The sequence below is a fragment of the Oncorhynchus nerka genome, linkage group LG10 (genome assembly GCF_034236695.1).
Source record: "Oncorhynchus nerka isolate Pitt River linkage group LG10, Oner_Uvic_2.0, whole genome shotgun sequence".
Taxonomy (NCBI): domain Eukaryota; kingdom Metazoa; phylum Chordata; class Actinopteri; order Salmoniformes; family Salmonidae; genus Oncorhynchus; species Oncorhynchus nerka.
Genome location: NC_088405.1, coordinates 42,121,905 through 42,140,487, shown reverse-complemented (window position 1 = coordinate 42,140,487; position 18,583 = coordinate 42,121,905). Strand labels below are relative to the sequence as shown.

General features: G+C 46.6%; 1 protein-coding gene across 3 annotated transcripts in view; it reads right to left on the bottom strand.

Annotated features, from left to right (window-relative positions):
- The window catches only part of LOC115135334 (anthrax toxin receptor 1-like), a 61,877-nt gene that overhangs the window by 14,667 nt on the left and 28,627 nt on the right, over positions 1-18,583 (bottom strand). For all 3 annotated transcript variants that reach the window (XM_029669932.2, XM_029669929.2, XM_029669928.2), the window contains 6 exons: positions 17,505-17,583; positions 11,607-11,702; positions 11,422-11,460; positions 11,104-11,202; positions 10,710-10,877; positions 731-811 (listed from right to left, as the gene is read on the bottom strand). In XM_029669932.2, the coding sequence (XP_029525792.1) occupies positions 731-811; positions 10,710-10,877; positions 11,104-11,202; positions 11,422-11,460; positions 11,607-11,702; positions 17,505-17,583 (562 nt within the window). The remainder of the gene's footprint in view (positions 1-730; positions 812-10,709; positions 10,878-11,103; positions 11,203-11,421; positions 11,461-11,606; positions 11,703-17,504; positions 17,584-18,583) is intronic.

Here is an 18,583-nt window from a genome sequence, read left to right as displayed (position 1 = left end):
TCTCTGTCTCTCCCCTCCCCTTCTTTGCACAACAATAATACCAACATAACACAAACAATAGCAGTCATGAAGTAAACCTGACCCTGTCACATCCCAAAACATATTTTCTTCCCAGTGAATGAAACAGACTACTGGAAAGGTGGCTCCTATCTGTACTCACTGTCGTGTTAAATGACATCATCTCTGCCTGATCCTTTTTTTAAATCTCTTTTTAGGCAAACTACTGTATCTGAGCTCGCAGTTTCTCTCAGGAGAGTAGCAGAGGACTCCTACACAAAGCTGGAAACTCCATCAACTCCCGGTCAGTATCAGTACATAACTCTCCCTGTGTTTGAACAATAGTAGCTTTGTGTGTGTAGGACAGAAAGAGTGTTATTGGCGGTTCATTCAGAAAGTATGTGTGCACATGTGTGTGTCAGTAAGAGACAGAGTTCAGCAGCTTATTCACAGAGTTCATATAGAAACATCCATCTGTGTGTGTGTGTGAGTGTGTGTGTGTGTGAGGCCGATAGCTGTACTATGGGAGCTACCAGTGATTAATAGTATAGTACTGTGATTGTTTCACTAGCACCTGCCATTTCTATGGTACAGAGAGTGCAGATGCTTCATTGAAAAGGATCACTGGAACACACACAAACGACCCAGAAGAGCGCTTTAGAGGAACCAGACTCTATAGGGGGATTCCTGTGTGTGTGTGTGTGTGCCTGTGTGTGAATAGTAACAGTCTCACCTTGTCTCCAGGCTGAGGTCTCATCAGGGACACCTGATCATATCCTCGACGACACAGAGCCCGCAGAGCATCCAACTTCCCCTGCGGATAGAGAAAGGGGAGTGGAAGAAGAAGGTTCCATCAGGGGATCATATTAAAAGCTGGGGGTAAAAAAATAAGCTTTTCTATGGTGCTCTATGAATTCTATATTTATCTTGGTGAATACCATAGTCCTTATTCACAGCGGAACATTCTACCATAGAAGGCTATTGCATCGAGCTAATAAACTGTTGTTGTATAATGTCAGGACTGATAATGACAAATATAGTTTCAAGCAGCCATGCCGGGGGTTCAAGCCAGAGTTATGGACTCGAGTCACATGAATTGGAATCGAGTCACCAATTTGATATCAAATAAAATAACTTGAGACTTGACTTGGACCCTAGACTCAGGACTCGAATGATCTGGCCAGGTTTTGGACCATTTTGTCACTCATTTTGTGGCACAGAGTCTCTGTGGATTATATTCTTGTAAAGCTCAAAGAGAATCTCATGACAAATGAAATTCAAGTTCTGTGGTTGCAGCTTCACCTTCCTCATCGAAAGCCTTTTAGGGTGCTGCTATAGGTCACCAAGTTCAAACGGTCCGTATCTGGAGAATGTGTGTAAATGTTAGATAAGGTGCCAACAAAGAAATGTGTTTTCTTGGTGACCTGAACATTGGATTATTATAATCTAGTTGTCCTCTCAAGAGGAAGCATCTTACTGTTACTAATGATGTACCATGACCCAGGTTATCACTCAACCAACTAAAGCAGGGGTAGGAAACACTGTTCCTGGAGTGCCGCAGGTACTGCAGAATTCTGTTCACACTTGGCACCACACCTGACAAATTGAGCTAATTGATCAGTTCAGTGATTACCTAAATTCAACACACCTGGTCTTCCAGGTCGGTTAAATCAAAAACATGAAGTGGCTGCGCCACTCCAGGACCAGGGTTGCCTACCCCCAAACTAGAATGTATACCAACAGTGTTGGATCTGTGACATCCACTTGCATTGATCATATCTTCACTAATGCTGCAGAACTTTGCTACAAAGCAATATCAGTTCCAATTGGCTCTAGTGACCATAACATTGTGGCAATAACAATGACAGCCAAAGTAGCAAAGGCAGGGCCTACAATTATTTATCAGAGATCATACAAAATGTTTTCTCAGGACTCTTTTGTTGACGATGTAAAACATGTATGTTGGTCTGATGTGTTTAAGGAGGAGAATTCAGATCCAGCACTTGGGACTATTTGTAAAATGATTCTTGACAAGCATGCACTTGCTAAGAAACTAACTGTGAGAACTACTGTGAGCCCCCTGGATTGATGATGAATTGAAAAATGGTATGGTTCAAAGAAATTATGCAACGAAGGTGGCAAACAAGTCAGGCTGCTCAGCTGATTGGTTGACATACTGTACATATTGAAATTTGGTGGCTTAAGAAATTATATTACCAAAACAAGAGAAATTACATATTACCATGGAAAAAAACTTTGGAGCACCTTAAATGATAGTATGGGCTGAAAATGCAATTAATCTTCATCGTTCATTGAAGTTGATATGATTGATATAGCCTTTCATTTCAATGACTACTTTACTTGTAAAGTGAACAAACCGAGATGTGAAATGAAAACATTGAACAGTGAACCAACATATCTGTGTATTGTAGATCTAATAATGAAAGAGAAGGATTGCTCTTTTGAAGTTGGTCAAGTTTATGCGGAAGAGGTGGAAAAACTATTGTTATCCATCAATAATAATAAGCCACCAGGTATAGACAACCTAGATGGGAAACTATTGAGTATGGTAGCAGACTGTATTGCCATCCCTATTTGCCATGTCTTTAATCAAAGCCTAAAGGAGTGTGTGTGTCCACAGGAGTGGGAGGAAGCTAAAGCAATTCCACAACCTAAAAATAGTAACGCACCATTTGCTGTCTGTAACAGCCGACCAATCAGTTTGCTGTCTGTTCTTAATAAACTGATGGGGAACATGTTTTTTGAACAAATGCAATGCTATTCTTCAAAGAACAAGCTGACTACTGACTTTCAGCATGCATATAGGGAAGAGACCTCAACTTGTACTGCACTGACTCAGTTGACTGATGATTGGAAAAATACATTGATAATAAGATGATAGTTGGAGCTGTATTGTTATATTTCAGTGCAGCCTTTGATGTTATTGATCATCATTTGTTACTTCAAAAACTCGTTATGGCTTTACATCACCTGCCATTACATGGTTTGAGTTACTTATCCAATAGAACTCAGAGAGTATTCTTCAATGGAAGCTTCTCTAACATCAGATATGTACAGTGCAATATCCCTCAGGGCATTTGCCTTGGGTTGTTACTCTTCTATATTTTTGCAAATGGTTTGACAATTGTATTACAAGAAGCTAAAATGACTATGTATGCTGATGATTGTGGGTGCTGATGTGTATAGAGTGTGCAGAGACCGTGAGCTCACTGAGACTCTTAGCAAGGAGTTACAGTCAGCGTCAGAATGGGTAATTAACAATAAACTGGTCTTAAATACATCTAAAACCTTAAGCATTGTATTTGATTCAACGCATTCTCTTAGACCTAAAGCTCACCTGGAGTTGTGTATAAAGGGTGTGACCACTGAACAAGTTGAAGAAGCTAAATTCCTAGGAGTAAAATTGGATAGTCAGTTATCATGGTCAACTCATATTGACAAAGTTGTTATGAAGATGGGTAGAGGTAGAGAGGGTCGCCTCGCTTCTAGTCCTTAGGAAATGGCAGTGTTTTGTTTTATTATGTATTATTTCTTATATTGTTAGCCCAGAAAATCTTAAGTGTTAGCCGGGAAGAACTATTGGATATCAGAGCGACGTCAACTTACCAGCATTACGACCAGGAATACGATTTTCCCGAAGCAGATCCTTTGTTTGAACCATCCAAGGCATTAAAACTGATTCCAGACGCTGACCCAAAACAACGTTGCCGCAGAATAGATAGACATTCTGGTCAGACTTCGGAGGCGTGCACACCACCCACCACTTCCGAGTATATTACTCGCTAATGTCCAGTCTCTAGATAACAATTTAGACGAAATTAGGGCAAGGGTTGCTTTCCAAAGAGACATCAGGGATTGTATCATACTCTGTTTCATGGAAACATGGCTCTCTGGGGATATGCTGTCGGAGTTGTTACAGCCACAGGGATTCTTTGTGATTCGCGCTGACAGAAATAAACATCTCTCCGGGAAGAAGAAGTGCGGGGGTGTATGTTTCATGACTCAAGTCCTTTTGTTCACCTGACCTAGAATTCCTCACAATCAAATGCCGACCGTATTATCTCCCAAGATAATTCTCGTCGGTTATTGTCACAGCCGTGTATATCCCCCCTCAAGCCGATACCACAACAGTCCTCAAGGAACTTCACTGGATTCTATGCAAACTGGAAACCATGTCCTGAGGCTGCATTTATTGTAGCTGGGGATTTTAACAAAGAAAATTTGAGAACAAGGCTACCTAAATTCTATCAGCATATTGATTGTAGAACCCGGGCTGGCAAAACACTGGATCCCTGCTATTCTAACTTCTGAGACGCATACAAGGCCCTCCCCCGCCCTCCTTTCAGCAAATCTGACCATGACTCCATTTTACTTCTCCCCTCCTATAGGCAGAAACTCAAACAGGATGTACCCATGACAAGGACTATTCAACACTAGTCTGACCAATCGTAATCAAGGCTTCAAGATTGTTTTGATCACGCGGACTGGGATATGTTCCGGGAAGGTAGATCCTCAACAGTGGGGCCCCACAAGGGTGTGTGCTCAGCCCCCTCCTGTACTCCCTGTTCACCCATGACTGCGTGGCCATGTACGCTTCCAACTTGACCATCAATTTGGCAGACGACATAACAGTAGTAGGCTTGATCACCAACAATGACGAGTGTGGTGCCAGGAAAATAATCTCTTACTCAATGTCGACAAATGTCGACAAAACAAAGGAGCTGATCGTGGACAGCAGAGGGAGCACGCACATATCCACATCGACGGGACCGCAGAGGAGAAGGTGGAAGAATTTAAGTTCCTTGGCATACACATCACGGACAAACTGAAATGGTCCACTAACACAGACAGTGTGGTGAAGAAGGCGCAACAGCGCCGCTTCGAACTCAGGAGGCTGAAGAAATTTGGCTTGTCACCTAATAAAACCCTCACAAACTTTTACAGAGGCACAATTGAGAGCATCCTGTCGGGCTGTATCACCGCATGGTATGACAACTGCACCGCCCACAACCGCAGGGCTCTCCAGAGGGTGGTGTGGTCTGCACAATGCGTCACCGGGGGCAAAGTACCTGCCCTCCAGGACACCTACAGCACCCTATGTCACAGGAAAATAGCTTCTATCTCAAGGCCATCAGACTGTTAAACAGCCATCACTGCTGCCTCTGTGTTGAAATCATTGGCCACTCTAACAAATGGACCACTAGTCACTTTATTAATGCCTCTTTAATAATGATGTTTACATGTCTTGCATTACTCATCCCATATGTATATACTGTATTTTATACCATCTATTTCGTCTTGCCTATGCCGCTCAGTCATTGTTCATCCATATATTTATATATACATATTCTTATTCCATCCCGTTACTTAGATGTGTGTGTATTAGGTAGTTGTTGTGGAACTGTTAGATTACGGAACTAGAAGCACAAGCATTTCGCTACACTCGCAATAACATCTGCTAACCATGTGTATGTGACCAATAAAAATTGATCTGATTCAATGTCTGTTATAAAAATATGTTTTGTGGTTTTGACACAAAGATCAACTGCATTAGTTGTTCAGGGTTTGATCTTGTCCCATCTTGATTACTGTCCGGTAATATGGTCAGATGCAGCAAAGAAAGACCTGGCAAGGCTGCAGCTGGCTCCTTAACTGCACACATAGAACTAACATCAACAACATGCATGATGGACTTTCATGGTTGAGGGTTGAGGATAAATTGACTACTCTTCTTGTCTTTTTAAGAAACATTTGTGTGTTGAAAATACCTAACCACTTGTATAATATATCTACATTTACCTTAAACAGACATACAGTACCAGTCAAGTGTTTGGATACACTTACCCATTCACATTTTTTATTTGTGACTATTTTCTACATTGTAGAATAATAGTGAAGACATCAAAACTATGAAATAACTTATATGGAATCATGTAGTAACCAAAAAAGTGTTAAACAAATATATTTCAGATTATATTTGAAAATAGTAAAAATAAAGAAAAACTTTTGACTGGTCCTGTACATACCCCACCAGACATGCCACTATCGGTTTCTTCACGGTACCCAAACCAAAAACAGATTTAATCCATCGCTCAGTTATATATAGAGCAATGCCATTGTTTAATGCTTCACCACCTGAGGTTAATCAGGCAAAAAGCAAGTTTAGCTTTAAAAAAACAGATAAAAGGACATATTGTATCACAGCGCCTCTTCTTTCGAAAGATCGAATTTAACTGTATATAAGAATTTGAATATGTATGTATGAATAATGTGTAAATAGTATTTTTGTTGTGTCTTGGTGTCTTTCCAATATACATTCAGTACATATATTTATTTATTTGGGGGAATTTAATGTCCTTGTATATAACTGTTCTGTACTTCGTCATGCATTTGTACGTTTTATGTGGACCCCAGGAAGAGTAGCTGCTGCATGTGCAGTAGCCAATGGGGATCCTTCTAAACTAAACTCTCCACACAGCCAAAGAGAGTAGCTGCAGTATCGCCCTCGCAAAAAAACATGCAACATCGACGAGTGAAACAAACACTCGGCCCTCTGATTGGAACAGCAAACTGTCAATCAACACAGGTCTTTAAACATATTTTTCTCCGGAACAGCTTGACCGATTAACACCAAATTTGATTTTGAGGTCATTTAAGTTTTGTCACAAAATGAAAAAGCCATAGTTTCTTGCAACTTTAATGCTTGAACCTCTAACTACAAAATGTATAAAGTTCCTTGTGTGTTTGACTCATGCAGCTATCTAAAAGTTGCATTTTGTATGCTAGTGGAAGAAGTTTAAATTGTCAAGAGGCTAGAATTGCAGCAGAAAGGAAGCTGCAGTAGGAAGGAAAGATGGATGGATAAGTATGTCAGGCTTGATAAAAAAAAGCCAGGAGAAAAGGAGATGAGTAGATATGGATCAAGAGCTGAAGAAAGCCGACTGCTGTCTAACACGTCTAACCCTTCACATCCACGTTGCGTAAAGACTTAAAACCTCTTAGATGTAAAGTCCCCTGTTTAGGGGACCTGCATAGTTCTGGTACCAAATAGCTTAAGCGATAGACCTGTTTCCCCCGGACACAGTAGTATATTTTCTGAGCCAGTGTGATGTAGGATGTGAAACCTGAAACCACTTGCAGCTGGGATGTCTCTCCGACCATTTCATTCACTCTTTCGACTGTCCATCAACTCCTGGCTAAACCATATATGACAACCACTGACAAAGCACATTCCTGCAATCCTTACATTATTGCACAGCAGGAGGGAGTGCTTTTGTCATGGTAGCAAATTCAGAGACCGATTTATAGCCATTCATCTAAAATAAATGATAGATTTTAAACACAAAAAAACGTTCTGTTTAATATGAGATGAAAGACGAGTTCCCAACACGTTCAGGAAGCAAAGGTAGAGGTCTGTGAGACGTTCACAGCGATAGGGGCAGACGTTTTGATCAAGAGAGAATATTCACTAAACATGCAACGTGTTTCCCCCCCCCCCCCCCTTTTACCCCCTAATTTCATGGTATCCAATTGGTAGTTACAGTCTTGTCCCATCGCTGCAACTCCCGTACGGACTCATGAGAGGCAAAGTTCGAGAACCGTGCGTCCCCTGAAAACACGACCCCACCAAGCCGCTCTGCATCTTGACACACTGCTCGCTTAACCCTGAAGCCAGCTGCACCATTGTGTCGGAGGAAACAAGGTCGAGAGCCCTGCGTCCTCCGACACATGACCCCGCCAAGCCGCACTGCTTCTTGACACAATGCCTGCTTAACCTGGAAGCCAGCCACACCAATGTGTCGGAGGAAACACCGTACACCATATTTAGAAAGCATATAATTCCTTTTAAGCCTCATTCATACAGTTTAATTGAATAGGAAATACATAATTAAATATTTCATATTTTCATATTTTTTATCATATTTGTACTGTGTACTTGAGCTTGTGTCCTCAAAAGTGACTACACCTCAGCAATTTATAACTATTTTTACCAGACAGGTTAGTTTTTAACCGGGAGACAAATTCACCTTTCAGCCGGACAATAACCTAAAACACAAGGCCAACTACATACTGGAGTTGAAGATGTTGATTGTTCCTGAGTGGACCTAGTTACAGTTTTGACTTAAATCGTCTTGAAAATCTATGGCAAGACTTGAAAATGGATGTCTAGCAATTTTCAACAACCAATTTGACAGAGCTTGAATCATTTTGAAAAGAATAATGTGCAAATATTGTACAATCCAGGTGTGCAAAGCTCTTAGAGACTTACCCAGAAAGACTCACAGCTGTAATCGCTGCCAAAGGTGATTCTAACATGTATTGACTCAGGGTGTTGAAAACTGATGTAATCAAGATATACTGTATTTGTAGGAATGCTTTGCAAATTTTAGAATGTATCGTCCACTTTCACATTACAGAGGATTTTGTGTAGATTGTGGTCAAAAAGGGCCTCCCGGGTGGCGCAGTGGTTAAGGGCGCTGTACTGCAGCGCCAGCTGTGCCACCAGAGACTCTGGGTTCGCGCCCAGGCTCTGTCGTAACCGGGCGCGACCGGGAGGTCCGTGGGGCGACGCACAATTGGCCTAGCGTCGTCCGGGTTAGAGAGGGCTTGGCCGGTAGGGATATCCTTGTCTCATCGCGCACCAGCGACTCCTGTGGTGGGCCGGGCACAGTGCGTGCTAACCAAGGTTGCCAGGTGCATGGTGTTTCCTCCAACACATTGGTGCGGCTGGCTTCCAGGTTGGATGCGCGCTGTGTTAAGAAGCAGTGTGGCTTGGTTGGGTTGTGTATCGGAGGACGCATGACTTTCAACCTTCGTCTCTCCCAAGCCCGTACGGGGGTTGTAGCAATGAGACAAGAAAGTAGCTACTAAACAATTGAATACCACGAAATAGGGGAGAAAAAGGGGTAAAATTAAACATTAAAAAATGTCATTACATTTAAAAGAAGAGTGTGGACAAAAAAATGGAATTAAATCAATTTGAATCCCATCTTGTATCAAAGCAACATGTGGAAAAAGTCAAGGGGTGTGAATACTTTCTTAATAAGGCACTAAATATTCTGAGAACATTGTAACCATGTAGATATATAGATAAGTTCTGCTTGACCTTAAGGGAATGTTCTCCTAACTTTAACACCAAATAATGCAAAATAAATTCTCTGAAGGTTTTTGTTAACATAGATGGAATGTTCTCCGAACTAATGGAAAACTGGAAACTCAAACATTTGGGTAACTTAACATTACAAAAACATTGTTAGCTGGGGAGGAAGAGGAGGAATAAGAGAGTGAATAAAAAGAGTTAAGAGAGAAGAGTGAAGAAGTGAAGATATCACATTTGCATATGTATTCAGACCCTTTACTCAGTACTTTTTTAAAGCAGCTTTGGTAGTGATTACAGCCTTGAGTCTTCTTGGGCATGACGCTACAAGCTTGGCACACCTGTATTTGGGGAGATTCTCCCATTCTCTGCAGATCCTCTCAATTTCTGTAAAGTTGGATGGGAAGTGTCGCTGGACAGATATTTTCACGGCTCTCCAGAGATGTTCGATCGGGTTCAAGTCCGGGCTCTGGCTGGGCCACTCAAGGACATTCAGAAACTGTCCCAAAGCCACTCTTGTATTGTCTTGGCTGTGTGCTTAGGGTCGTTGTCCTGTTGGAAGGTGAACGTTCACCTCAGTCTAAGGTCCTGAGCGCTCTGGAGCAGGTTTTCATTAAGGTTCGCCTCTGTACTTTGCTCCGTTCATCTTTCCCTCAATCCTGATTAGTCTCCCAGTCTCTGCCAAAGGAAAACATCCCCACAGCATGATGCTGCCACCACCATGCTTCACCGTAGGGATGGTGCCATGTTTCCTCCAGACGTGACGCTTGGTATTCAGGCCAAAAAGTTCACTCTTGGTTTCATCAGACCAGATCAGATCTTGTTTCTCATGGTCTGAGAATCCTGTAGGTGCCTTTTAGCACATTTCAAGCAGGCTGTCATGTGCCTTTTACTGAGGAGTGGCTTCCATCTGGCTACTCTACCATAAAGTCCTAATTGTTGGAGTGCTGCAGAGATGGTTGTCCTTCTGGAAGATTCTCCCATCTCCACAGAGGAAATCTGGAGCTCTTACAGAGTGACCATCGGGTTCTTGGTCACCTCCCTGACCAATGCCCTTCTGCCCCGATTGTTCAGTTTGGCCGGGCGGCCAGCTCTAGGAAGATCTTGGTGATTCCAAACTTCTTCCATTTAAGAATGATGGAGGTCACTGTGTTCTTGGGGACCTTAAATACTGCAGAAATGTTTGGAACCCTTCCCAGATCTGTGCCTCGACCCACAATCCTGTCTCGGAGCTCTACGGGCAATTCCTTCAACTTCATGGCTTGGTTTTATTCTGACATGCACTGTCAACTGTGGGACCTTATTTAGACAGGTGTGTGCCAAGTCATGTCCAATCAATTGAATTTACCACAGGTGGACTCCAATCAAGTTGTAGAAACATCTTGAGGATGATGAAGGGACACAGGATGCACCTTAGCTCAATTTCAACTCTCAAATCAAAGGGTCTGAATACCTATGTAAATAAGGTATTTCTGTATTTTATTTGTAATACATTTGCAACACATTCTAAAAAATGTGTTTTTCGCTTTGCCATTATGGGGTATTGTGTTTTGAAACCCGAATGAGCTAGCAATGTTCTATGTTTGTGTGTTACCTGTATAGGTGTGTACCACCTTCTTTCCTGAGGAGGTTTCCAGGGCTTGGGTGTGCGTGGTTTGGGTTGGTACGCTTCATACTCCTGTTCAGGCATCTTCACCACTGCATTCTTAGGCTTGTCTAGCTTAGCCCCTTCCTCTGTAGAACCTTTATCTCCCCACCGCACCTACACACACACACACACACACACACACACACACACACACACACACACACACACACACACACACACACACACACACACACACACACACACACACACACACACACACAAAAGACAGGAATATATTATCTGATATCCATTTCCGCACAGGGTCGGGCACTGCTATAATTTGTGTGTGTGCGTGTGTGTGTGTGTGTGTGTGTGTGTGTGTGCGCGCTTGAAGGTATACCTCCATGCGTTTGATGCCCCCCACCCCTCTCCCTCCGTAGTAGGATGCGTCCACAGTGGGCCATCGCATTTTGGGCATACCATCTTCATCATCAGACTCCTGACATGGGAAGAGTTAGTTAGGAGTTGAGGTTTAAATTAAAGGTTTTATTTGTATAAATATGAGTATGGGAGTGGAGGTGTACGCTGTGTAACCATTCAGACATGTAGAGGAGTTTCCTTGGGTGACCACACAATTAAATATAACACTAGAATGGACATTTGCATCCTAGCAACATCAGGAAAAAATAATTGTATAATATCTATGTGTGTGACTTACTGGCTCTGGGGGAGGAGGTGGTGGCGGCTCTTTAATGACCTGGAGAGAGAACCATTCACATTGAACAAGTAAATCAGGAAGAAGATACATTAAACACAACAAAACATCTCTATACGCAAAATAACTACAATTCCCATAGTATTACCCCTGACTCTACTGAATGAATACACAAGAGCTAGTCTTACCAAGGTGCAGCAGAGTGGCCAGAACCACCACATGAACAGCAAGCCCAACAAAAGTGTCAGAACTAGCAATGAGATCAGCAGGAGGGTCCCATCAAACTGCACAGAGAGACACAGCAAAGGTGTAATTGCAAACCAATATGGTATCTTGTTTGGAGTTAGACTGAGATGAGATTGAAGGGGGGCTATTTACTGGATTACGGTACAATTGTGGTGTGACTACAGACAGATCAAAAGATGAAGGAGAGAACATACCCACAGCCTCCTCTGATGACAGAGAGAGCAGAGGAGACCACAGAGAATAGGCAGAGGGAAAAAAGAGGAGGAAACTATAGGAAGAACAGAAATACAAAAAGGGCAAGATTATACCAAAGAACATGATTTTTAATTGCTTCAGGATATGTGTTGCTGAATGTTGCTTACCATTTCAAAACGTTGCTTAGTGCTTATTTTTTTTTTATTTAACTATGCAAGTAAGTTAATAAGAACAAATTCTTATATGCAATGACGGCCTAGGAACACTGGGTTAACTGCCTTGTTCAGGGGGCAGAACAACAGATTTTTACCTTGTCAGCTCGGGGATTCAACCTAGTAACCTTTTGGTTACTGGCCCAACGCTCTAACCACGAGACTACCTGCTGGTTACTGGCCCAACGCTCTAACCACTAGACTACCTGCTGGTTACTGGCCCAACGCTCTAACCACTAGACTACCTGCTGGTTACTGGCCCAACGCTCTAACCACTAGACGACCTGCTGGTTACTGGCCCAATGCTCTAACCACTAGACGACCTGCTGGTTACTGGCCCAACGCTCTAACCACTAGACTACCTGCTGGTTACTGGCCCAACGCTCTAACCACTAGGCTACCTGCCGCCCCTCCACTCTAACCACTAGACTACCTGCTGGTTACTGGCCCAACGCTCTAACCACTAGACTACCTGCCGCCCTTCCACTCTAACCACTAGGCTACCTGCCGCCCCTCCACTCTAACCACTAGACTACCTGCCGCCCCTCCACTCTAACCACTAGACTACCTGCCGCCCCTCCACTCTAACCACTAGGCTACCTGCCGCCCCTCCACTCTAACCACTAGACTACCTGCCGCCCCTCCACTCTAACCACTAGACTACCTGCCGCCCCTCCACTCTAACCACTAGACTACCTGCCGCCCCTCCACTCTAACCACTAGACTACCTGCCGCCCCTCCACTCTAACCACTAGGCTACCTGCCGCCCCTCCACTCTAACCACTAGACTACCTGCCGCCCCTCCACTCTAACCACTAGGCTACCTGCCGCCCCTCCACTCTAACCACTAGACTACCTGCCGCCCCTCCACTCTAACCACTAGGCTACCTGCCGCCCCTCCACTCTAACCACTAGACTACCTGCCGCCCCTCCACTCTAACCACTAGACTACCTGCCGCCCCTCCACTCTAACCACTAGACTACCTGCCGCCCCTCCACTCTAACCACTAGACTACCTGCCGCCCCTCCACTCTAACCACTAGACTACCTGCCGCCCCTCCACTCTAACCACTAGACTACCTGCCGCCCCTCCACTCTAACCACTAGACTACCTGCCGCCCCTCCACTCTAACCACTAGGCTACCTGCCGCCCTCCACTCTAACCACTAGGCTACCTGCCGCCCTCCACTCTAACCACTAGACTACCTGCCGCCCCTCCACTCTAACCACTAGACTACCTGCTGGTTACTGGCCCAACGCTCTAACCACTAGACTACCTGCCACCCCTCCACTCTAACCACTAGACTACCTGCCGCCCCTCCACTCTAACCACTAGGCTACCTGCCGCCCCCCACTCTAACCACTAGACTACCTGCCGCCCCTCCACTCTAACCACTAGACTACCTGCCGCCCTCCACTCTAACCACTAGACTACCTGCTGGTTACTGGCCCAACGCTCTAACCACTAGACTACCTGCCGCCCCTCCACTCTAACCATTAGACTACCTGCTGCCCCTCCACTCTAACCATTAGACTACCTGCCGCCCCTCCACTCTAACCACTGGACTACCTGCTGGTTACTGGCCCAACGCTCTAACCACTAGACTACCTGCCGCCCCTCCACTCTAACCACTAGACTACCTGCCGCCCCTCCACTCTAACCACTAGACTACCTGCCGCCCCTCCACTCTAACCACTAGACTACCTGCACTCTAACCCCTCCACTCTAACCACTAGACTACCTGCCGCCCCTCCACTCTAACCACTAGACTACCTGCCGCCCCTCCACTCTAACCACTAGACTACCTGCCGCCCCTCCACTCTAACCACTAGACTACCTGCCGCCCCTCCACTCTAACCACTAGGCTACCTGCCGCCCCTCCACTCTAACCACTAGACTACCTGCCGCCCCTCCACTCTAACCACTAGACTACCTGCTGGTTACTGGCCCAACGCTCTAACCACTAGACTACCTGCCGCCCCTCCACTCTAACCACTAGACTACCTGCTGGTTACTGGCCCAACGCTCTAACCACTAGACTACCTGCCGCCCCTCCACTCTAACCACTAGACTACCTGCCGCCCCTCCACTCTAACCACTAGGCTACCTGCCGCCCCTCCACTCTAACCACTAGACTACCTGCCGCCCCTCCACTCTAACCACTAGGCTACCTGCCGCCCCTCCACTCTAACCACTAGACTACCTGCTGGTTACTGGCCCAACGCTCTAACCACTAGACTACCTGCCGCCCCTCCACTCTAACCACTAGACTACCTGCCGCCCCTCCACTCTAACCACTAGGCTACCTGCCGCCCCTCCACTCTAACCACTAGACTACCTGCCACCCCTCCACTCTAACCACTAGACTACCTGCCGCCCCTCCACTCTAACCACTAGACTACCTGCTGGTTACTGGCCCAACGCTCTAACCACTAGACTACCTGCCGCCCCTCCACTCTAACCACTAGACTACCTGCCGCCCCTCCACTCTAACCACTAGACTACCTGCCGCCCCTCCACTCTAACCACTAGGCTACCTGCCGCCCCTCCACTCTAACCACTAGACTACCTGCCGCCCCTCCACTCTAACCACTAGACTACCTGCCGCCCCTCCACTCTAACCACTAGACTACCTGCCGCCCCTCCACTCTAACCACTAGACTACCTGCCGCCCCTCCACTCTAACCACTAGACTACCTGCCGCCCCTCCACTCTAACCACTAGACTACCTGCCGCCCCTCCACTCTAACCACTAGGCTACCTGCCGCCCCTCCACTCTAACCACTAGACTACCTGCCGCCCCTCCACTCTAACCACTAGACTACCTGCTGGTTACTGGCCCAACTCTAACTACTAGACTACCTGCCGCCCCTCCACTCTAACCACTAGACTACCTGCCGCCCCTCCACTCTAACCACTAGACTACCTGCTGGTTACTGGCCCAACGCTCTAACCACTAGACTACCTGCCGCCCCTCCACTCTAACCACTAGACTACCTGCCGCCCCTCCACTCTAACCACTAGGCTACCTGCCGCCCCTCCGCTCTAACCACTAGACTACCTGCCGCCCCTCCACTCTAACCACTAGACTACCTGCCGCCCTCCACTCTAACCACTAGACTACCTGCCGCCCCTCCACTCTAACCACTAGACTACCTGCCGCCCCTCCACTCTAACCACTAGACTACCTGCCGCCCCTCCACTCTAACCACTAGGCTACCTGCCGCCCCTCCACTCTAACCACTAGACTACCTGCCGCCCCTCCACTCTAACCACTAGACTACCTGCCGCCCCTCCACTCTAACCACTAGGCTACCTGCCGCCCCTCCACTCTAACCACTAGGCTACCTGCCGCCCATCCACTCTAACCACTAGACTACCTGCCGCCCCTCCACTCTAACCACTAGACTACCTGCTGGTTACTGGCCCAACGCTCTAACCACTAGACTACCTGCCGCCCCTCCACTCTAACCACTAGACTACCTGCCGCCCCTCCACTCTAACCACTAGGCTACCTGCCGCCCCTCCCTCTAACCACTAGACTACCTGCCGCCCCTCCACTCTAACCACTAGACTACCTGCCGCCCCTCCACTCTAACCACTAGACTACCTGCCGCCCCTCCACTCTAACCACTAGACTACCTGCTGGTTACTGGCCCAACACTCTAACCACTAGACTACCTGCCGCCCCTCCCTCTAACCACTAGACTACCTGCCGCCCCTCCACTCTAACCACTAGGCTACCTGCCGCCCCTCCACTCTAACCACTAGACTACCTGCCGCCCCTCCACTCTAACCACTAGACTACCTGCCGCCCCAACACTCTAACCACTAGACTACCTGCCGCCCCTCCACTCTAACCACTAGACTACCTGCCGCCCCTCCACTCTAACCACTAGACTACCTGCCGCCCCTCCACTCTAACCACTAGACTACCTGCCGCCCCTCCACTCTAACCACTAGACTACCTGCCGCCCCTCCACTCTAACCACTAGACTACCTGCCGCCCCTCCACTCTAACCACTAGGCTACCTGCCGCCCCTCCACTCTAACCACTAGGCTACCTGCCGCCCCTCCACTCTAACCACTAGACTACCTGCCGCCCCTCCACTCTAACCACTAGACTACCTGCTGGTTACTGGCCCAACGCTCTAACCACTAGACTACCTGCCGCCCCTCCACTCTAACCACTAGACTACCTGCTGGTTACTGGCCCAACGCTCTAACCACTAGACTACCTGCCGCCCCTCCACTCTAACCACTAGGCTACCTGCCGCCCCTCCACTCTAACCACTAGACTACCTGCCGCCCCTCCACTCTAACCACTAGACTACCTGCCGCCCCTCCACTCTAACCACTAGACTACCTGCCGCCCCTCCACTCTAACCACTAGACTACCTGCCGCCCCTCCACTCTAACCACTAGACTACCTGCCGCCCCTCCACTCTAACCACTAGGCTACCTGCCGCCCCTCCACTCTAACCACTAGACTACCTGCCGCCCCTCCACTCTAACCACTAGACTACCTGCCGCCCCTCCACTCTAACCACTAGACTACCTGCCGCCCCTCCACTCTAACCACTAGACTACCTGCCGCCCCTCCACTCTAACCACTAGACTACCTGCCGCCCCTCCACTCTAACCACTAGACTACCTGCCGCCCCTCCACTCTAACCACTAGACTACCTGCCGCCCCTCCACTCTAACCACTAGACTACCTGCCGCCCCTCCACTCTAACCACTAGACTACCTGCCGCCCCTCCACTCTAACCACTAGACTACCTGCCGCCCCTCCACTCTAACCACTAGACTACCTGCCGCCCCTCCACTCTAACCACTAGACTACCTGCCGCCCCTCCGCTCTAACCACTAGACTACCTGCCGCCCCTCCGCTCTAACCACTAGACTACCTGCCGCCCCTCCGCTCTAACCACTAGACTACCTGCTGCCCCTCCACTCTAACCACTAGACTACCTGCCGCCCCTCCACTCTAACCACTAGACTACCTGCCGCCCCTCCACTCTAACCACTAGGCTACCTGCCTTTTGAGAAACCCCAAACAGAAAATCCCTTCTTCATCCTCGTTGTGTGGTATGGGAGCCCGTAAAACACATGAACAAAGGCCACGGAAATACTCAAATATATCCCGTTAGAACTGTAAAAGCTCTTATTATAGTGACGCGGGTCTTTCAGTGTTGTGCACATGAAACTGTGTCATTCGCAAAGTTATATTTAATTTTGTTGCGACTCGAGCGATACCTCTCCCTTCATTCTACAGGTAACTGCCAAAATAAAAGAAACACTTGAGTAAATAAGGGATACAAAGTATATTGAAAGCTTGGGGTGCTTCCACACAGGAAGTCCCAGACAATCATTATGATTCTGTCATTTCTGGAGCCTTTGTTCATGTTGTTGAACATCGCTGTACTCACACATTCGATGGTGGTGATGTGAACAGAACTGGTGATGTAGGAGAGTCCTTCATTCATACTGACCTGGAGATAGATCACCCTGCAACACACACACAGCACTACATTACCCATCAACCCTCACAACACACATTTCAGAACCCATATTTCTTCCCCCCCAAATCCCCTGAAAAAAACACATCCATGTTCTTTTCAGACTTAAGCTTAATATATACCTTATGTACTGTAAGTAAACATTGCAAGTACACAATTAGTTACTTACAATGGCAGTTCTGCGTACTTGCGTACCAAAAATATGTGCAGCCCACAATTTGAGTCTCCATGAAATCACGCAGGATCGCCATTTTGCATAGTTAATTGAGTTATTGCGTTGCATACTTGCATAACGTCGCTGTCGTATGAAAAACTTGTAACAACATCTTTGCCAATTTTAGCAGTAACTCCCCTCAATGAACTCGGAACATTTCATGACTCTAGGACCAAGAATACTTACTCAAAATACTTGCTGAAGTTGCACAATTGCATGTTCGTTAATGGGAAAATAGTTTCTGTTTTGAAGATAAAGGTAGAAATGAGGCTGTAGCATGAACGCAAGACATTACATGCATCATGTCAAGGGACACGTGGACGCCCACCTGCACACAGATCTACGTTTGATACTCATGGCTTTCTTTAGAAATCTGAAGCATGAATAAGATCTAGGCCATTAACACATTCCTGTCTCTGTCTCTGTCTGTTCTTGCTCTCTTTCACTAATACCTGCTTTCGGACAGCCATCCCATTTGGCCCTGTGGACTTTGGTTCGGTATGGGACCTGTAAGGCTTACCGTGTTGGGGAATGCGTCTTTACGGGGTCAGGGTAGCAAAGTAACATTTGTTAGGATTGCATTGTCGACTGCCAGCAAGTCTTTAAAAAGGATGGGACCTTTGGACTTTGGGTTGATTCCAGAGTCCCAATGTGGAAAGTTGTCATTAGGCCACTGAATGACTTCCCCGCCCTAATGTTAGTGCGCTTCTATCTACAACACAGATCGTGGAGACACATACAGAGGGGAGGAATGTACATGTGTGTTTGTGTGTGT